An 18,328-nucleotide genomic window follows, 5' to 3' on the forward strand; every position below is an offset into this window, starting at 1 on the left:
GTCAGCAAGAGATGGGTACTTCTTTAGGTATACCATGTCATCTCTTGCAATCTGAAAATAACTTAAATTGAAGGTTATTTTGCCTGTTTATAAAGATAATCTTTTCTGAACACAGGGCACAATTTGCTAAATAAAGCTTTGTATCTTATCTTCTTTTAGCTGAAAGAAGTTTTCAAGTATGATTTTTGGCCCCTTCTTCATTCTGGCACTTACAGAGTTTAAGGCCATAACAGTGATAGATGTGACTTACACAGACTGTTTTCTCCAGAGTAAAGTTGCACTTTTAGCTTCCACACATCAGCACTTGATTCTCTCTTAGAGGACTAACTCATATCCTTTGTTATCTTGAAAAATGTGTTGGGAACTTAGAAATGCCTTAATGATATTCATACGCTTATCTTCCCAATAGAAAAGACCTTTTTATCTTTCTTTTTAATCAAGTCATTAGCATGAAATTCAGAGATGTAATCATACCAGACTGGAATTGGGGTCATGCCATAGGCTAGCTGAATAGGAGGCTTCATGGCATGATGATGTATAGCCATTTCACAACAATGCTTTTAACTCAATAAATCTGTCCTTTAATTACATTTTAAGTCTCATTTGAGAAGTTTTTATCGTTATGTAAATTGCTCAGTAAATGCTGTCATTCTAAGACACAATAAAAGTTCTTCTTATGGACTGGAAGAACAAATTATTTAAAAGCTTGATGGAGGAACCGAGAGCTTCTTTCCCACTTCTTTCATTGGGAAAGCACATGGTTGTATTAGCTGAGGTGGTCTATATTATAACAAAATGTTATACTCATCATTTTTGGCTTTTCACTGTTAGATTGTTTGGAATCAAAATAGATGCCAAAATCTTACCTCAATTAATTGTATTTTGATCTGGGGGAAAAAACATGCAAAACCCAAGAACCAGTTCTTAGAAGAACTATGACATTTAAAAGAGGGAACTCCAGTTGAAAAAGTAGTGTCTTGCAAAGCAGAAAATTGGAGAAGTTTATATGTAATTAAATAAAAGCAAGTTAGATGTCTAATTTCAAATCGAGTCCCTGTGCTGTGCTGGGCAGAGTTGCAAAATACAGACAGTGATTTCAGTTACTATATGTGTAGAAGCCATAAGGGGTTACAAAAAAACTTTGAAGGGGGAACCTTTTTTTATTATCCTGACTGAACTCCCCTTCTGGTAAAAATAAACACACTGTGCCAAGACCCAAGAGCTACTCTATCTCCTTCAAGTTCACAGAGCAGAGACTTATTCTTTATAGATATGCTTTGCTCACCAGCATTGTTAGAACAATAACAATAAAATGGTTTGAAACAAGTTTGTAAGTTCTACCTTATCCAGGTATCTGAACTGATGTTTAACCAATGAGAATGCAAAATAAAAGTAGAAAGAAACAGACATTTTTGGGCAGTTTTGAGATCACCACAAAAGAACATAAAAACAAGTTCTTTATTCACAGGAGGTTATATTTTAAAGAGAAGAGAGGAAAAAAAGAGGCAGAAATTGAAGAAATAAGAAGAAAGAGAAGGAACAGAAAAACAGAAAGACAAGAGAGAAAAGCAAAATAGAGAAAGGTGGAAAGAGAAAAAGACAGGAAGGGAAAGAAATGGAAGAAAGAGGAATAGAAAAGAAAAATAAAAGAAAGGAAGAAAGAGGAAGGGAAGGGAACGGGGGAAGGGAAGGGAAGGGGAAAGGGAGAAAAAGGGAAGGGAAGGAAAGGAGGAAAAAAGGAACATGGAAAAAGGGAGGATTATATCATTCATACTGTCTGTACAATATAAGAGGTTTAAGTAAATTTGCTACAAATTTAAGCTAATTAAAATATTTAGCTATTTTTCTTCAGAAATTATTAGAGGAAATGTAATATGATCTGTTAATGTAATTATGAAGGGGACAATTAGTTCAGCTAACTACACAGCTGGAGAAGGATTATAGAGGTGTAGGATCTTTGTTTTGTGTAATTTTATGATGGCTTTTCTAGCTATTTCAGTATTAGCATTACAGAAACAGTACTGTAAAGCATAGTACTTCTGTGCTATGTATAGCCACACAGGTATTACTTACTGATGCCTTGAGTACATGTATGTAATTATGCAGACTGACTTAATTTTTTTAATTACTGTCAGTAAAGATATTTTTTTCCTCTCTGTTGATCTCCTTTAATCAGATGGTGCTGATTTTAATTCTGTGGGCCCTTTTCACATCAATTAATGACATGTATTTCATTAGTAACTTTGTTCAGTATCTAGAAAATGTAAAATGCTTCTTTGGAAATGGGAAGCACAATTCCAAGGACGGAACTGAGTTTGTAGAGGAGGATATAAATGCTTTAATTTCTTTAAATTATTCCATAATTACTTTTCCTTCTACCTTGTATAAAAGATAAATGTTTTGTCATTTGTGCTGCATTAATTTCCATGTCTTAGTCTGACTCATGTATAGTCCAGCTAATGTAACTGATTATTTCTTTCTAGGACTTCCAGCCTACCAGTCACTCTAATGTATTGCCAAAGCAACAGCAGATTTTGCCATGTGTCATGTCCTTTATATGTCATACCTATATATTGCATGTGGTATGTGAAGGATATTGCCACCGATTATTTCCAATAAGGTATCTCAAACCATATTGAATTCTTATAGGACTATAGCTTTATGGCAGTGTTGGATGTGCTGTCTTACAGCCTTACTGTACTTTTCTGCTGAAATCATACACAGAAGTTTCCAGGGTTCAGGACAAAAGAGAAACAGCCAGAGATAATTTCCTCACCCAAGAAGACCGTTTTGCTCAAGACAAGTTTATTTCATGTCTTTGTCATTCTTAGTTCTGTGACTTAGGTCTAGACTTATTCTGTGTAGTATAAGAATGTAAATACACATTTTAAAGTATGTAGAAACCTGAGAGCTATTCAGCAAGGTTTCTATGAGCAAATGTTGTGGTACCTTTTATCGTCTAACTTTACATAATAGTTCATCTTAATAAAGGAGGTTTTCACTCTGAAACTCTTAAGTAAATCTGCCCTTGATGCAGTTCAGCTATCTCTAGGCAGTAACTTGTGATCAAAAAGTGGATTTGAAAATTAACTTAGGCTAAAAACCAATACTCATTAATGAGTTACTGTAGCCAATGTATTCTTTCATTATTTGTTTTTCATTTTGCTACCTAGTCTTTTAAAGGGAATCTATTTGCACGCAGCCTCAGTAATAACCATTACAGCAAAAATGCAGCATACAGAGTCAACTTAAGTACAGCTGTAACTCAGTAGAATTACACCAGGATTGATTTTTCATCCTTTGCAGTTCTTCCATGTGGTTGACCACATTGGAAAACATGAAAATGCAGTTAAATAGTCTATATTAGTTTATATACAATGCTTCTTGGTATGATGTGTAATTAAAGTATACTTTTGCAAATATTTTAGCAGTGTATGAGATTAAATAGATCTTCCTGCTTTATTCTTGTCGAGAAAAATAATCTAGTTCATATTGATCTTTCACTTGTATTTTTGAAACATGGAAATTACTTATTTTAGAAATCAAATTAAAGCAGTCTAGAGCTTTCTTATATGTACTCTGCTTCTCTTGGGATATGAAGGGGTCACAGAGAAAGGATCTGAAATGCACCAACCAAAATGAAGTAAATACCCTTGTTATTGTCTGGCTTCTTTGTCATCATAAGCTTCTTGCATAGCTAGAATAAACTGCTTCTAGGAGCAGAAAAACCATGTATTGAATACTAAGCTTTTGATAAGTATGCTTCACTTTTGATGTTTCACAGAATCATAGGATGGTTTGGGTTGGAAGGGACCTTAAAGATGATCTAGTTCCACCCACCCCAGCCACAGGCAGGGACACCTCCCATTGACCAGGTTGCTCAAAGCCCCATCCAGTCTGGCCTTGAACACTTCCAGGGAAGGGGCATCCACAGCTTCTCTGGACAGCCTGTGCCAGTGCCTCACCATCCTCACAGTAAAGAATTTGTTCCCCATTTAACTAACGGTCCAGATTTAGCCGTGATACGATATAGTAGTCTGAAATAAAAAGAATATGGCTCAATTTTGGTTTCAAAAATACGTATGTATCAGGAAAAAACATGGAATGTGTTGTCTACAAGACGTGTTTTCTAAAAACAAGAAAAATGTGCTTTTTTTTTTAATTTTGTGTTATAAAACGCTGTTGTTCTATGTGTGGAAAATCACTAAGAGGGCATAGATTTGACAACTTCCTACTGTGCATAGTTATTCAACGTATGTTTCATGGCACATATTCTTGCTGAGAAAAGGCAGCTGTTTCCATCACCACCCTAAAAACTAAGCATTTTGTGCAACAGGGAGTGCATATGATAATTCTTTCATTCAGCAATAGATTTATCAGTTTTTCAATGTGGAAGGACCTTAGAAGTATACAGACATTAAAAGTGAACTTTTTTACTGTGAACTTCATCTTTTCTTACATACTGCTTTGGTTGTTTATATCAGGTTTGTGATACTTAATCTAGCTTAAATAAAACCTCCAAATGCATAAATGAAGAGAAAGGAATTTTGTAATAAAGCATTCTTCAGTCAATCAAACAAAACAAAATATCGCTGCTGGAAGCTGAAGCTAACATCATTCAGACTTGAAATAAAGTACAAATTTTCAAGTAAGGGCATTCATACCTGAAGTTATTATACATGGTTTTTTACCTTAATAATGGCATTTTTTAAAGTCTAAATAGTCTGTTTAACATCAATAAATAAATGCAATATCCATAATACAGTTGCATTCTGCAGAATTACCTCTGATGTATTCCAAACTCATTCCTAACTACTTTAATGCTATGGTGACTGTAGATAAAGTAAAATAGTTCAATAAGAACTCCTCTACTGTACTAAAGACATTCCTAGCCCACCTTGAAATTGCTCCAAATACAGTGCTAGTTGTTACTGTGCAAGAAATAGGTATCCAGCAAAGGATGCCAAATGACATTTGTAACAGCAGTAGGTGAACAAGGACAATCTACTCATGATTCAGTGCAGATAACATTGCACTTAAAATATCAAATAAAACCAATTCAATTAGGAACACACCAAATAGGCAAGCTGTGTGCTCCCCTCCTTCAAAGTCATTCTTCTAAAGAATATTGCAACACATTTGTGTCAGGGGCTATCTGTGATGCTCAGTTAGCACTGGGTCTTTCTCTCAAATGCCATAAATCATTTCCCCTTTCAAACTTCATCCCCAACACTCCTATTGCAGGCAGCAAGAAACCACCACCAAAAATCTTAGTGCCTAAGCATTCCGGGAGAAATGGCAGAACTTTATTCAATAGGTCATTTTCTTTGTTTCTTTGTGTGCTTCTTTGTTTGAAAGTAAAAGAACTTTTTCTGTATGTAGCTACATATAGATTACGTGTGAGCTCATGTATGTATGTGTTTTAATTATTATTTTTATTTTTATTTTGTTTAAAGAGCTTGGTTCGACCACTGTTCACTGTGAAAGAATCTGTGAACTTGTGGAGCTGCAGCATGAAAAACTCTTGGAGAAGGACAGCCAGTGTACAAAGGCTGCATTGAGCGTGTGGGCAGGCAGGAATGCTGGTACCAGGCAGCTCTCTAAAGAATGTTCTTTTGGCAGAAACAGCCGTGCTAAAAATGAGGGGGAAAAATGAATTCAAAATGTAGAGCTGGCCTGCAGTTACCAAGCGATAAGAAAAGTTGGCTGTTCAACACGAGCAGCCAGTTGCATATTCTAGGTCCTTGCTATTCTCAGGCCCTCCTACAGCCATGGCCCTGACCAGTGTTTTGGTATAGCACAAAGTAGCTGTTTATTGCTATTGAGTGGTGAGGCCTCCGCTCCAAAATGCGTTCTGTCAACAGAATCTAAGTGAACTTGGCATTTCAAAGCTCAGCTGCTGCAGACGTGTAGATTTCTTGGAACTGCCATGCAGGAGGACCGGTGTTGCAGTCCCCAGCTCAAACTGAAAATGTTGCACAGGAAGACGTATCACGTGAAGGTCAGATTTACCTGAGATGCTGAGGGTTTTGAGGGGTTTTTCTTTCTCGTGTGTGCAGTAAATATATCTTGCACTTGCTTTGTTGCCTGTTGAAGGCTAGACTTCTGACTTCCTAAATTTTGTTCAGTATGGTCTGTATAGAAAATAAGTTGTTATTAAATGCACACAGCCTTCATGTGAAAGGGAAATATGGCTGTGTACACACTACATGCTATTGCCTTAAAAGGAGTAATCAAAATCTGTGCTCTGTGTTTGATAACCTTTCTACTCTTTTGGGAAGTGATTTCTTTCTATGATTTTGTAAGAAATTACACGTATTGTTTACTATTGCTTCTGCAGGAACTACAGGCAGAAATTGATGCTCATACTGACATCTTCCACAACCTGGATGAAAACGGGCAGAAAATCTTGAGATCCCTGGAAGGCTCTGAAGATGCAACCCTGTTGCAGAGACGTCTGGATAACATGAACCTCAGATGGAGTGAGCTTAGGAAGAAATCTCTAAACATTAGGTAGGATCTAAATGAGAGGAAAAGACTACAGTTGGTGTGTAAGGTGGACTGCTGCCTTTTGCAAGTAAAAGGGTTTAATTTTTTTTCTGACAGCACCGTTTCTGTCCATTTTGAAATTATTTGTGCTATTTTGAATTTCGGCCTAATTTCATAAGAATGATTAGGTTTTTTGGAGTGAAAATGACAGTAGGGAATTAGGATTTGAGGCATACGATGAGGTTTTGTAATTACAGAAGAAGAGATTAACATATTTAAACAGTAACTGCACCCCCTCTAAATGCAGAGTTTTTCTATAACTCAGTATGACTTATCAATGAGTAATGAAAGAACGTGATTAAACAACCTATTCTTACAATAAGCTTTATTTCTAAGGCTGGTGTTTCCAGTGCAAAACAAAGAATAGCCTTGCAAATGAGAAGGCATATTATTTAATATTTTAGCTGTTGTTTGGAGAGTGGACGGAATTACCAAATAAAATCCAGGAGTAAAAGGAAATCCATAGGCAGTGTGTCCAGAGGAAAAACTTCTCCTTGCATGGAAAACTATAATTGATGATGTTACAAATGACGAAGTGAAGGTACAGGCTTCATAGGGCCAAAGATTACTAATCAAAATAACTTGGCCAGGAAGCTTCTCTTCAGACATGATTTTTACAGTAGGCAACCCAGCTCTGTTGCATTCAGTCTCAGGCATTTTTTCATTTGCTTGCTTGCTATGTGTTGATGGTAGTTCAGAAGGCAGCAAAAGGCAGAAGTGTTTTTCAAAGTAATGTATGAAATATTAGCTTTTTTCAGCTCAGGCCCTGAGGGAGGTCAGTCTGTGTAATGACAAAAGCCATCTTCTTAACATCAATCATTAAAAATAAATGAAGGATGTGAGGCTGAAAAGATTTCTAGTAGCTAAAGAAAAAGAGAGCCAAATTCCTTTTTTTTTCTTTTTTCCTGAGGAGCAAAAGACGAAGGATATAACCCTTTGAGGTCTCTCTGAGACTTTTTTCTTCTTTTTATCCATGAACTTGCCCAAATGTATTGCTGTCATTAGTAGAGTCAGAAATAGTAAAGCTAGTTATACCACAGTGACTTCTTGCATTAAACATTCAAAGCAACAGACCTCCTCTCTACAATATTTGTTTTCTATAAAAGGCTTAAAGTGTTCAACAACTTATTGATTAGGATAAGAAACAATTTTTAACTTCTAAGACAATCAATTTAAATATTGCTGGCCACCAGACTGAATGAACAGGCTATTCTCAGTCCGTCTGCTTGGAGTTATTTCTTTGCATCACATGCTATGGAATAACTAGCAATGCTTGTCCAAAAGAGGTATAAGAGTAGAAATATGAAATATTCCCTAGGCAGCAGTCCCACAAGTCTCCTTATTTAGTTTAGATGGGCATTATTTTCTAAAGCCTTTAGATAAAATATGTGGTAGATATCAAGAGAAGCCAAGTTCATTTCCGTTTTTACATGTAATTCTGATAAGTCAGTACAGTTTATGCTAATAAACACTTTATTTTTTTTATAAATAACTCAATTTTAAAAACATCTTTCCTATTATCTTTTTTGTTTGCACATGCTTGAGCACAGTTATAAATATGTGAGTGTGTTCATATCATGTACACTAACATGCACATACATATAGTCCTGAAGCTGAAAGAAGGGCAGAACGATCTGGATTCAGGGAAACATTCACCAAAACAGGGCAGATCAGAGCACAGCACCAGTAAGAAAACACTTTGGGTCACTCTTTTTGCACTTTTTCCCTATGGAACAGGAAAGAAATGAAGACCATAGTGCTTGCCTTCAGTTGCTGCCTTGTCTGGAGCAAGCTTGCATTTGCTGAGATAAACATGGGAAACAGGAGTTAACCTGACTCAGAGATTTGGCTGCTTGACTATGCCCCCTCCAAAAGCCCTGTGGTCCTTGCTTTGGCTGTTGCCTCTTGCAGCTCCCCATACACCATCCCTGCTTTTCTCCCTGTGCACCACTTCCAAAGGTGTCCTGGGGCTTCCCCAGCCCTTGCTGCCTGCAAGACTGGCATCTCCAAGCAAAGCCTCCTGTGAGGTTTTGTCTCAGCCCACAGCTGCCCTGTGAGAGCAGAGATCAAAAGGCAGCATGGTCTCTGGGTGTCCCTCCCACACAGCTGTTAAGTTTGGAAAAGGAGAAAATATTCCATCAGCTCACATACCAGAGCAGCTGAGCGTTCTCTCAGCCTGTGGCTCATCTGTCCCTTTCCTTTCTCTTTCCTCACCATTCTAATTACCTGGCATGAGAGGCTAGAAAAGAGACAGCATCCATAGAGCAGTTCAAAGAAATACAACTGTTCTTGCCTTCAGCAATTCCTTATTTCCACATCCAAACTACGTAATAAGTTCTACAAAACAACAAGTCCACATTTATTGCATTTCTTTATAGACCATTCTATATGAGATGTAGGTACAGAATTTTCACTGTCAGAAAATATGTGATCTTATGCGAAATCACTGAGAAAGAAATGTTACATGAACAAAGTGGACGTTGAGCAGGAAATATATGTAATGCTGCTTTTGGTTTGAATTTCTAAGAGAAATTCTTATGTTAACTGGGAGTGAATTAGGCATTTCTTCAAACCAGCAATTAAAAAATAGCATGTTCATAAGTGCAGAAAGACAAAATTTTAGTGTGCTTTATCTATTCTGTAAACAATATTGAAGATTTGGTCAGTCCAGCGGTAATTCAGTCACATATTTTCTCTCCCCAGAAAATGGTTGCTGAAATTTAGTAGCTCAATACTTGATCCCAGTATTAAAAAAAACCCCACATTTATGGATAGACAGAGGAAGTAATTGAAGATGTCTTTATGGTGGAGACCTTGCACAAAGTACTATTCTGTCTTTTAATTTTTCCATTCCAATTCAATTACTTCCATTCACACCTCTGTTCAAATGGCACAGGCATTTGGTTAATGTAAGGGGATTCTATTTGCTGTAACAATTTCCTCATGACTTTTTTGGGAAGGGATGGCATTGGTTCTTTTATCTTAAAGGTGAGCCAGATGAATCTTCTGTGAGTTTGAATGGTTTGTGGGTTGGTTTAGAGAAATGCTTGCTCTTCTCAGAGTTGAAAACTACTCCCTACATTTTAGTTAATTTATCTCCTAGTAATCCTAAATGATAACTAAGTTACTCGCACACGAGTCCTGCAAAATATTTGTGCATATTTAATGAGACTGACAATTCAACACAGCTATTATTTTGAAAACACACACACAAAACCATACATGCCACAAGAGGTGGGAAAATAACAGATGTTTCAGGGAGGGTTGTGGAACCAAATTTAAATCAGTGTTGCCAGAATCTAATTCAAAGCTACTGAAGCTTTTTAGAAATCATTAAGCTAATGAAACACTAGGATCTTTTTCAGTAAACAAGCTTGTGCAACTTGGGTTTTATTTTCAATATGCCTGAATATATCTTATGTTTAACACATACTTTCAGATCCCATTTGGAAGCCAGTACAGACCAGTGGAAGCGTTTACATCTCTCTCTTCAGGAACTTTTGGCATGGTTGCAATTGAAGGAGGATGAATTAAAACAGCAAGTACCCATTGGTGGAGATCTTCCCACTGTACAGAAACAGAATGATATTCACAGGGTATGATTTTTTTTTTAAATAATCTTCTGGTCATTGCTTGTAGTTTTGCAATTTAGTGATGTATGAAATAGTTCTCATTGGATAAAAGATACCCTTTGAAATATATTTTAAAGACAATGAAAATTGAACTTATTGCATGAGAGCACTAGCTACAATTTTCAAACACAGCCTAGAATAACAGCCTTTTGGAGAAGGAAGTGTTTATGAACAGCTGCTTGGCTTCTTTGAAAAGCAACACAGCATTTTCATAGACCCATGGCAGACAGCTAGTTTTCATGGCCGGAACAAATGCTAACCTAAAATTATTTGAGGTTTAAATAAGTAGTTCTGAAAATTTTTCTAGATTGGGCATTTAAACTTTGTGTGTATTTTGTGAAACCCTATTTTACTACTAACTTTTGGGAATGTTTGTGAAAAGAGTATATGATATCAGCCCTAAGGCACAACTGTGTGCATCGTGAAACTGTTATGATGACTGACTGTATCTGTCTATGCCTCATACTAGTTTCATCAGGGAATTCTTATGGAAAGCCAATAGCAGAGCATCATATGGGAATTGTTCTAGACTAAGCTTTGCAGTAAAAAAGAACTTAAATCCAACACTTGTATAGAAAGTTGGGGGGTTTTAAACCCACCGAATTAACAACCCTCAAAATAACACATGACTGCTGAATAATTCTTCATACAAAGATTCACACAGGTTTTTTTTCAGAGGGGCAAATGTATGCTTTAAGCATGTTTCCTGTGTTGAATCAAGTTCCCATCTGTCTGATGCTAACCTAATGTCTGCTTTCAGGTAAACAGTTTTCAATTTGCTATGCCATTGCAGTCTATTCAAGTCTGAATGTGAAATCACAGTTCTAGTACCTCAGTGGTGCTTTTTAGGAGGTAACATAAGGAAACCCATTAGGAAACTGGTGTGCTGCTTAAATAAAGCTGAAGAATTGACAAATGAAACAGTAAATAGTGAGAAACTGTTATTCTGAGAAGGAATAGGGAACCATGTGAAAGGTAACTGGGACAGCATACCCAACTTCAACACTTATGCCCTTATGATAAGACTGTTTCTTTTGTGTTCATTTCTGATGAAAGCTTTTATCTGAGAAACACCAGTGGATAAGAGATGTCCATAACAGAAACCAGACCTCAAACCACTAGGACAAATCATGGTTCAGTAGGAAGCTGGCAATACAGTGCCAGGGTTGTTTTTTTTACAGAGAACAGTGTAAGATGAAAGGCAAGGAACCTTACTGATACAAAGCAGTTGTCCTCTCATGTTTAAAAGGTATTTACCTTACATAGTGATTAGAATGAGCTATATAAGTATTTATACTATGACATTTCTCCACGATTCCATTTCTTGGAATTTACTTGGATATAGTATTCTAGCTCTCCTCGCTTTCATCCACATGTGTCTTTAGTTAAAATAATGACATAATGGGATGGTTTTTCTTCCTGTTTGGTGACCAAGTGTACTTGAGTGTGACATCTAAATAGTTATTTCAAACAAATATATTTTCTATTGAATTGTTTAAGTTGTTCAGTTACACAACTCGATACCATGAGAAGAGAATATTTCAAAACCAGTGACCATCCACTCAAAGCATTCTGCTGCATATATGTAACTTTCAGCCTGTGAAACTTGCAACGAAAGGTGTTGGTTATGAAGTTCCTAAATCTCTGATTTGATTGCTTAATGGAGAAATGTGAAATGGTCCTATAAAATTAAAATGGATCGAGAATAATTGTGTTTTCTCCATTCATCCTGCCGCTTTAAGTTATTGGGAACCCCACATTTGTGGAAAGTCTGGAAATATCATATACAACTTGGCTTTTGGCACAGGGAAACAAGTATTTGTCTACAGCAGCAGACTGATGGGAGGTAGTGGCAATATAGTTTCTCAGGGCTTATCTTCACCTAATGTCTGAGAAAGCCAAAGAGAAAGATGAACAGAAAAAATCTCACTGTCAGTGCACAATGCTTTTCTAAGATACTATAATGCTTTGTTGCAAGGGACAGCTTGGTCATATTTCCTAGTCCTTTCTTCTGGAGAGGTGATGTGTAGGATGTGTCTTTCTCACAAATCTTTGCTTGGGACTTCCAGCATTATCACAGAAACAGTAGGCTAAAATATCCATGACATTACAGAGCATCACCATCCCTTTTTACCTTTCCCCCTATGAAAGTTAAGATGTATTAAATGCTTGAGGTCTGTCCTAGCCAGATGCTTGTAGCAACTTCCATAAAGTAGTTTTAAAGCCCATCCAGAACACCAGGATGAAAGAAACAATATAGATGTTGCTTTAACTCAGTCTGACATTAACTCAAACCTTTCATTGAAAGAAAACTCCTAAGCCAAAGCAAGACTTAGAGAAGGATTTATGTGGAAGTGTTCCAAAAAGCTTTTGTTATTTGAATAATATTTGAGTATTTGCAAACATAACCTTTACTTCTAGATCAAAGATTTTTTTTTCATCTAGATAAATTACTTTTTATAAAATGTTAATATTGTATATATTTCTATGAGCTATTTGAATGTTTCCCAGAACTCATTATGAAGGTGGCAAGACTTCAGTGATGGACTAAGTGATCTCTCTGTCACTCAGCAATCAGCTGAAGTGTTTAAAACTTAGGTTTGAGAAGTGTTGCATAAAAATAAGGTACCATGAATAGGTGCAAATGACTTTACAAAATAAATCTCCTCACTTCTCCTTTTGTTTATCTTCTCAGCCTCATGCAGGTACATACAGACACAAATCTTTGGTCATCATGTCTAGTATCAAAACTAGAACATTTTGGTTCCTTTTAGAAATATGGCTTATTTCCTTTTCTTTTTCTGTAGCACTTCCATAGTTTAATGTGAGGCCTTTCTAGTTATAGGTATTCCAGTTCCTTGTGGAATAAAAGAACAAAACATAATAGTTGATATTATGTTACACTATCTGCTCTTCAAAGATCTCTTGCAGAGAGAGAGGGAAAAACTATCCATGTGGAACTCTTGTCAAATTCAGGTTGTCTTTGACAAAATCTATATTTGCTGCTTGGAGTTCTTCTACTGTATTTTTTTCTCTGGGCACTATGGAGTTTCTGTTGCTCTAAAAGTTTCTTTTAGAGAAGCAGACATAAAAGGCTGTGTCTGAGTGAACAGGTTAGCTCATTTCTGAACATAAGAACATGCTTCTAAAACGGCTTGCACCACAAGTGTAGAAGTATCTAGCTTAAAACTGGAGCACAGTACTGGGAAGCTGTGTTTTTCTGAGAGTTTTGGCCCCTGCATAAGAACAAAACTCAGCTCTCTGCATGTGGGACATGAAAGTAGAGTAGTTGAATTTTGGTCTTAAGAAAAAGAATCTGCTGATTGTTCACTTTGTTCTCCTGAATGTCAGTTCTGGAAATAAGTCTTCCGTAAACAAGCTAAATCTCTACCTGATCTGACCAATCTTTCCAATGACCCAAACTTCCAGCTTCAGTCTTCCTATGTCAGTGCAATGTCTTTCCTTCTGTGAAGAATTGTTTTTGCCAGGTAAAACCAGAAATGAACCCAGGTAGAGTTCTTCACGGGAGAAGAGAAAAAGCCTCAGCAGGGGACATTTTTTATAAGCAGTTTAACTGATTGCCACTGAGCAATGACATGATGAAAGCAAGCATAATTTTATGCCTGAATCCTTTTTCTAAAGCAGTGCTACAAGCTGATTTTATTTCCCTAATTCATTTCCCTAATTCATTTCCCTTAAGGATGTAATTTAAAGAAAAACAAACATATTTGACCTCTCCATCGCTTAGAAGATAAACTGGAATACCTCAGACCTTCATAGCAGAGATGGAAAGAAGGTAGTTCTTACCATTAGAATGCTCTTAGTTGCCAAAATCTGCTTTAAAAATTTTAAGAGTAGGATTCAGATGAAAATTTCAAATACTTGAACCTATGCCAGAGGAGAGCTTGAACTCAACTGAGAAAAGAGATATCCATGCAGTCAAAATCACTGTTGCATTATAAATGTGAGGTGCTTTTTAGACAAGGCAATTTGGAATTTATCCCAAATACACCCACATAACCACTATTTCTTTGAACTTATACATATAGTGGGTCATTTTGTTGATTTTTGGCATCAGAAGAAATTGTGTATATGCCAAATTTTCAGAATGGAGGGGGGAGGGCAGAGTGAGCGGTGGTTAATCAATGATAAAAAATAGTGCTCTTCATTAAAACATTATTTAATTATCTCACAGTTTGCTTTACTAAGTTTCATAATAATGTTGAATTGAAATTGTATTAATAACTGTGTACATGTTACTGTTGATCTCAGTTAAGTAACTTAGGCATCATGCAGACAGCCTGTTTTTCCTTTCATTCTTTCAAGAGCTGCCACATCTTCTTTGTAATGATTGTATTAATAGCATAAAAAGCATTAATAGATATAGAAGTTAATTATGAACAATCCCTGGAAACCTTTTCACATGAAACACATAGCAACAGGGTGTAAGAAGGAGTACAATTTCTGCTTCAACACACTAATCTTTTCTAGTAGCACAGTTGATATCTACTTTTTTAAATTGAGGTCAAAACCCATTTTTAAAAAGCATTCTGGTTGGGAAACATCTTGAATCAATTTAATTGTAGTCTTTCTCATTGAAATTCATTAAAAACAAAAAATATCTGCTTTTCTATTAACAGAGAGTAATATTAGTTTTAGTAGTATAATTCTCTTCTCATTATATTTTCATCTTTCAATTTAAGTAATCTGTGTTTTTCCATCTGAAGAGATTTAAGGACACTGATGAGGGAATAGCGGAGGTCTGAGATAAGCTGATCAATATATGTATTATTAAAGTAGTGGACAGAATACCATTACTGCTGTAGTGTTGATGACAAATAGAGATGCTTAAATAAAGTAGTTTACTTGTTGTTTTGTCAGGTCATACATTATGCATGTTCGATTTCCTCTACAGTCACCACAAAGTGTGAAGATGTTAAGGAATTCAATGAAATTAGCCTGAAATCATTAGCTGTAAATTAGACATTCATTTAGGCTAATTCTGCTTTCAATGATGGTCTGCTTATTATAAAGATGTATTTGTCATGGCTCTAGATAGATATATTTTTCCCCAAAAAAAGGTGAGAAAATATCATTTATTGCTACTTATTATTTTTATTGGTAGTATGTCCATATTTCACAACAAAACTTTACTCAGAAAATATGGCTTTATCTTCATACAGAAAAAACATTTTTTGGAATAGGATAGTATGAAATGAGCTTTCATTATTTTTAATGCTGTTCTATGCTACAGCTTCAGTCTCATGTTTTTTCGTTCTTTACATTTCTTACACTGAAATGTATTTTAACTCGGTAGAAGTCTGCAGATCAAAACTAGGGAAGGCAACAAAAACTGTAAATACATCTGAACACCATACTGTGTACTATTCTAAAATTCAGGATTTACAGACTATAATCACATTCACCAGCTCCAACATCCAGAAGGGAAAAGCTCAAGGAGAAAACGTTTAGCACATTGGTTTACTGTTTTCCTTTAATAAAAGGGAAAGAGACTCTATTTGTGATTAAATACAAAATATACAAAGTCATAAAGTTCCCATTATAATTTCTCTATTATTTTGAGTTGAGAAGGCAAAGGCAACTCTTGCTCACACATTTTATGGGATGAGTATGCATATCTGATGGTGCTATCTTTGTTCTGTTGCACAAGAGATATTGGAGGAATGTGGCTTTAACCCTCTTTTGGAGATAAAACGCCACTCGGTGTATTTGATTGGTATGGTTTTATGCAAAAGTAGTACAAGCTGGAAGAAGGTATTTTGTGTCTTTCTCGTTGTTTGTACATGCACATAGCTGGGGTCAACCTGACTACAGCCGCAGCACTCCAGCACAGCAGTACTACTCGTTCCCAAGTACATAGCTCAAAGGCATTTCTGGCTTTTAAATGTCCTGTAAGTTGGCGTATTTCTGTGTTCCCCTGGAGTACCCGTGACTCCTTCCTGTTCTTGGTGTGTGTAGGCACAACAGACCTTTGTGCAGGTGCCGCCTCTCTTTGGTTTTGGGCATAGACAATTCTGAGAAATACTTTGTCTTTGGAGACGTTTGTAAAGCATACTCTATCTTTAAACTGTTACACAATTGTAATGTTTAAAAACCAATAAGACTGCTGATGTCACTGATGACACTACCACATGAGAGCAAAGCTCACGGTCCAGGGAGGACCATTTTAAGTTATGTTACCTGCTGGCTTACTTGAGCTGCAGACCTGCCACACTCTAGTGCAACAGAGTGGTGTAACGTGAGGTGAGCACTAAGGCTAATTAAAGGACCAGATTTTCCTCATTTGGAGGCATGAAAAAAGCTTATTATAGTTCCTCTTTCCATTGCACTTCATGCAAGAGTCAACTATGAATTGTAAAAACTTCTAAATCTGAAAATGTCTGAGTTAAAGATTTTTAACCCTGGACTAATCCCACACAGTTTTCATGCAGAGCAATGTCCAATAGTATCTTACTTGTTAATATACAGTACTCTATTTGTGAAAATCAGTGTTGGTTCTTATGGGTCAACATCTATGTTTAAAATAATTATCACAGGTATTAATCAAACAACAGATTCCCTTATGACAGCAGATGCACTCTGTGAAAGGATCCCAGTCCCTCTCATGTCCGGGACACAGAATTAACATTTTTTACTTCGTTATTTCCTTCAGGAAAGCACACTTTGCTGATTCACAATTACAAACCTTATGGTCACTTATTGGCCACTTAATTAAAAGTTTATATAAGTATTTATAACAGAATAATGTACTAATTTCCTTAAGTTTACTTTCCTGAAATGTATTAGGAATTTTTACCTGTGAGTGCTCTTGTTATAAACTGCAGCTGTGATTCTCATTATTGGTTCTGTTAGGCATTTCCCATACAGAGCATTTCATATCAAATATAATTCAAGCTGTAATGAACTTTTTAATATTGAATTTATAATCTTTCATTAGTTTGCATAGAAACTCAAATTTTGTTGAATATTTACTTTAAATGAATAAGTGAATTTATTATGTAAGAAGCCTATATAATGCTTGTTGTAAAAAGAATTTTCTAATCCCTGGAGTAAAATATTAGCTTTCCACTCACGGCATACGGCTCTCCTTTTGGCAGTATTGTGTTCTGTGCTACACTGCACTATAATTATCTGCATATTTTACACCCGTGCTACTTGGAAACAGTATGCATTCAATATTGTTTCATAAACAGAGAAGAAAATGTTGAAATAAAACAGTGGTAAGGACCATTTAGATAAATTTGATATAATATGTAAAAGACCCAGTGCAATATGTGACCCACAGGCCAGGTTTCTTCTGTATTTTTGTGCGGTGAGCATATGGATTCAGATTAATGGAATCTTAAATTCTCTTCAACAACAACAACAAAATCAAAGTGAACAATAACAACAACAGGAACATGAGATATGTATCCTTTCAGTAGCCTCCCAAAACTTCAAATACAAACCTTAAGAATCTTACTCATGTTCATTTAAAAATGAGATAATAGAAGAGACGTAGTAAAAGGAGCTTATGCTGAAGGAAGAAAAATGCAAATAGGAAAGAGGAAGAATAGGCCAGAAATGAGACGGGTGCCGAAAGTAATGACAGGAAAGGATAGATGAAGGGGAGAAATACAGTTGATCTGAAAAGAAGCAGAATGCCACTGAACAATGTTAAACATAAAGATACGGAAAAATATGATAAATACTGATTAAAGCAACTAGGAAATAATTATTTCATAAGGACTGCTTTCTGCCCTTTAATTTTTACTCATGCATGCCTACAGCAAGGTTAGATTGTATTTCTGAATTTTCATTTTGGCCTTGATTCCGCGTTGCCAAAATCTCAGTTCATATAATTTTGGAAGAGATGCATCTACTTCACTACTGCAACAGAGTATTACGATTTAATACGTTGGAATTTTTTATGTTACTAATTGTTATGGGTTAACATGTGAAATATCCATAGGTCCTTTTTTGTTTTTCCTAGTGATATAACAGTTGCCAAGACCAGTAGCAAAGTGGTAACTGTGAGATATATTGGATTTTCTCTTGCATTCTAGTAAACCTTGCTTTCAAGAACCATTAGCTAGGCTGGTGTGGTCCAATACAGAGCCAGTTGAAGCCTTGCCCCTTGCAGCTGC

General features: G+C 36.1%; 1 protein-coding gene across 14 annotated transcripts in view; it reads left to right on the plus strand.

Moving 5' to 3' along the window:
* DMD (dystrophin) overlaps positions 1 to 18,328 on the plus strand; it is a 1,243,922-nt gene that overhangs the window by 1,037,128 nt on the left and 188,466 nt on the right. For 12 of the 14 annotated variants that reach the window (XM_065859822.2, XM_071812115.1, XM_071812091.1 and 9 more), the window contains 2 exons: positions 6,341 to 6,513; positions 9,989 to 10,145. In XM_065859822.2, the coding sequence (XP_065715894.1) occupies positions 6,341 to 6,513; positions 9,989 to 10,145 (330 nt within the window). Of the gene's footprint in view, positions 1 to 5,911; positions 6,002 to 6,340; positions 6,514 to 9,988; positions 10,146 to 18,328 lie in introns of those variants that run through there. The other 2 variants (XM_065859838.2, XM_065859836.2) reach the window with 2 other exon arrangements.

The sequence above is a fragment of the Patagioenas fasciata genome, chromosome 1, assembly GCF_037038585.1.
Source record: "Patagioenas fasciata isolate bPatFas1 chromosome 1, bPatFas1.hap1, whole genome shotgun sequence".
In the NCBI taxonomy this organism is placed as follows: Eukaryota; Metazoa; Chordata; class Aves; order Columbiformes; family Columbidae; genus Patagioenas; species Patagioenas fasciata.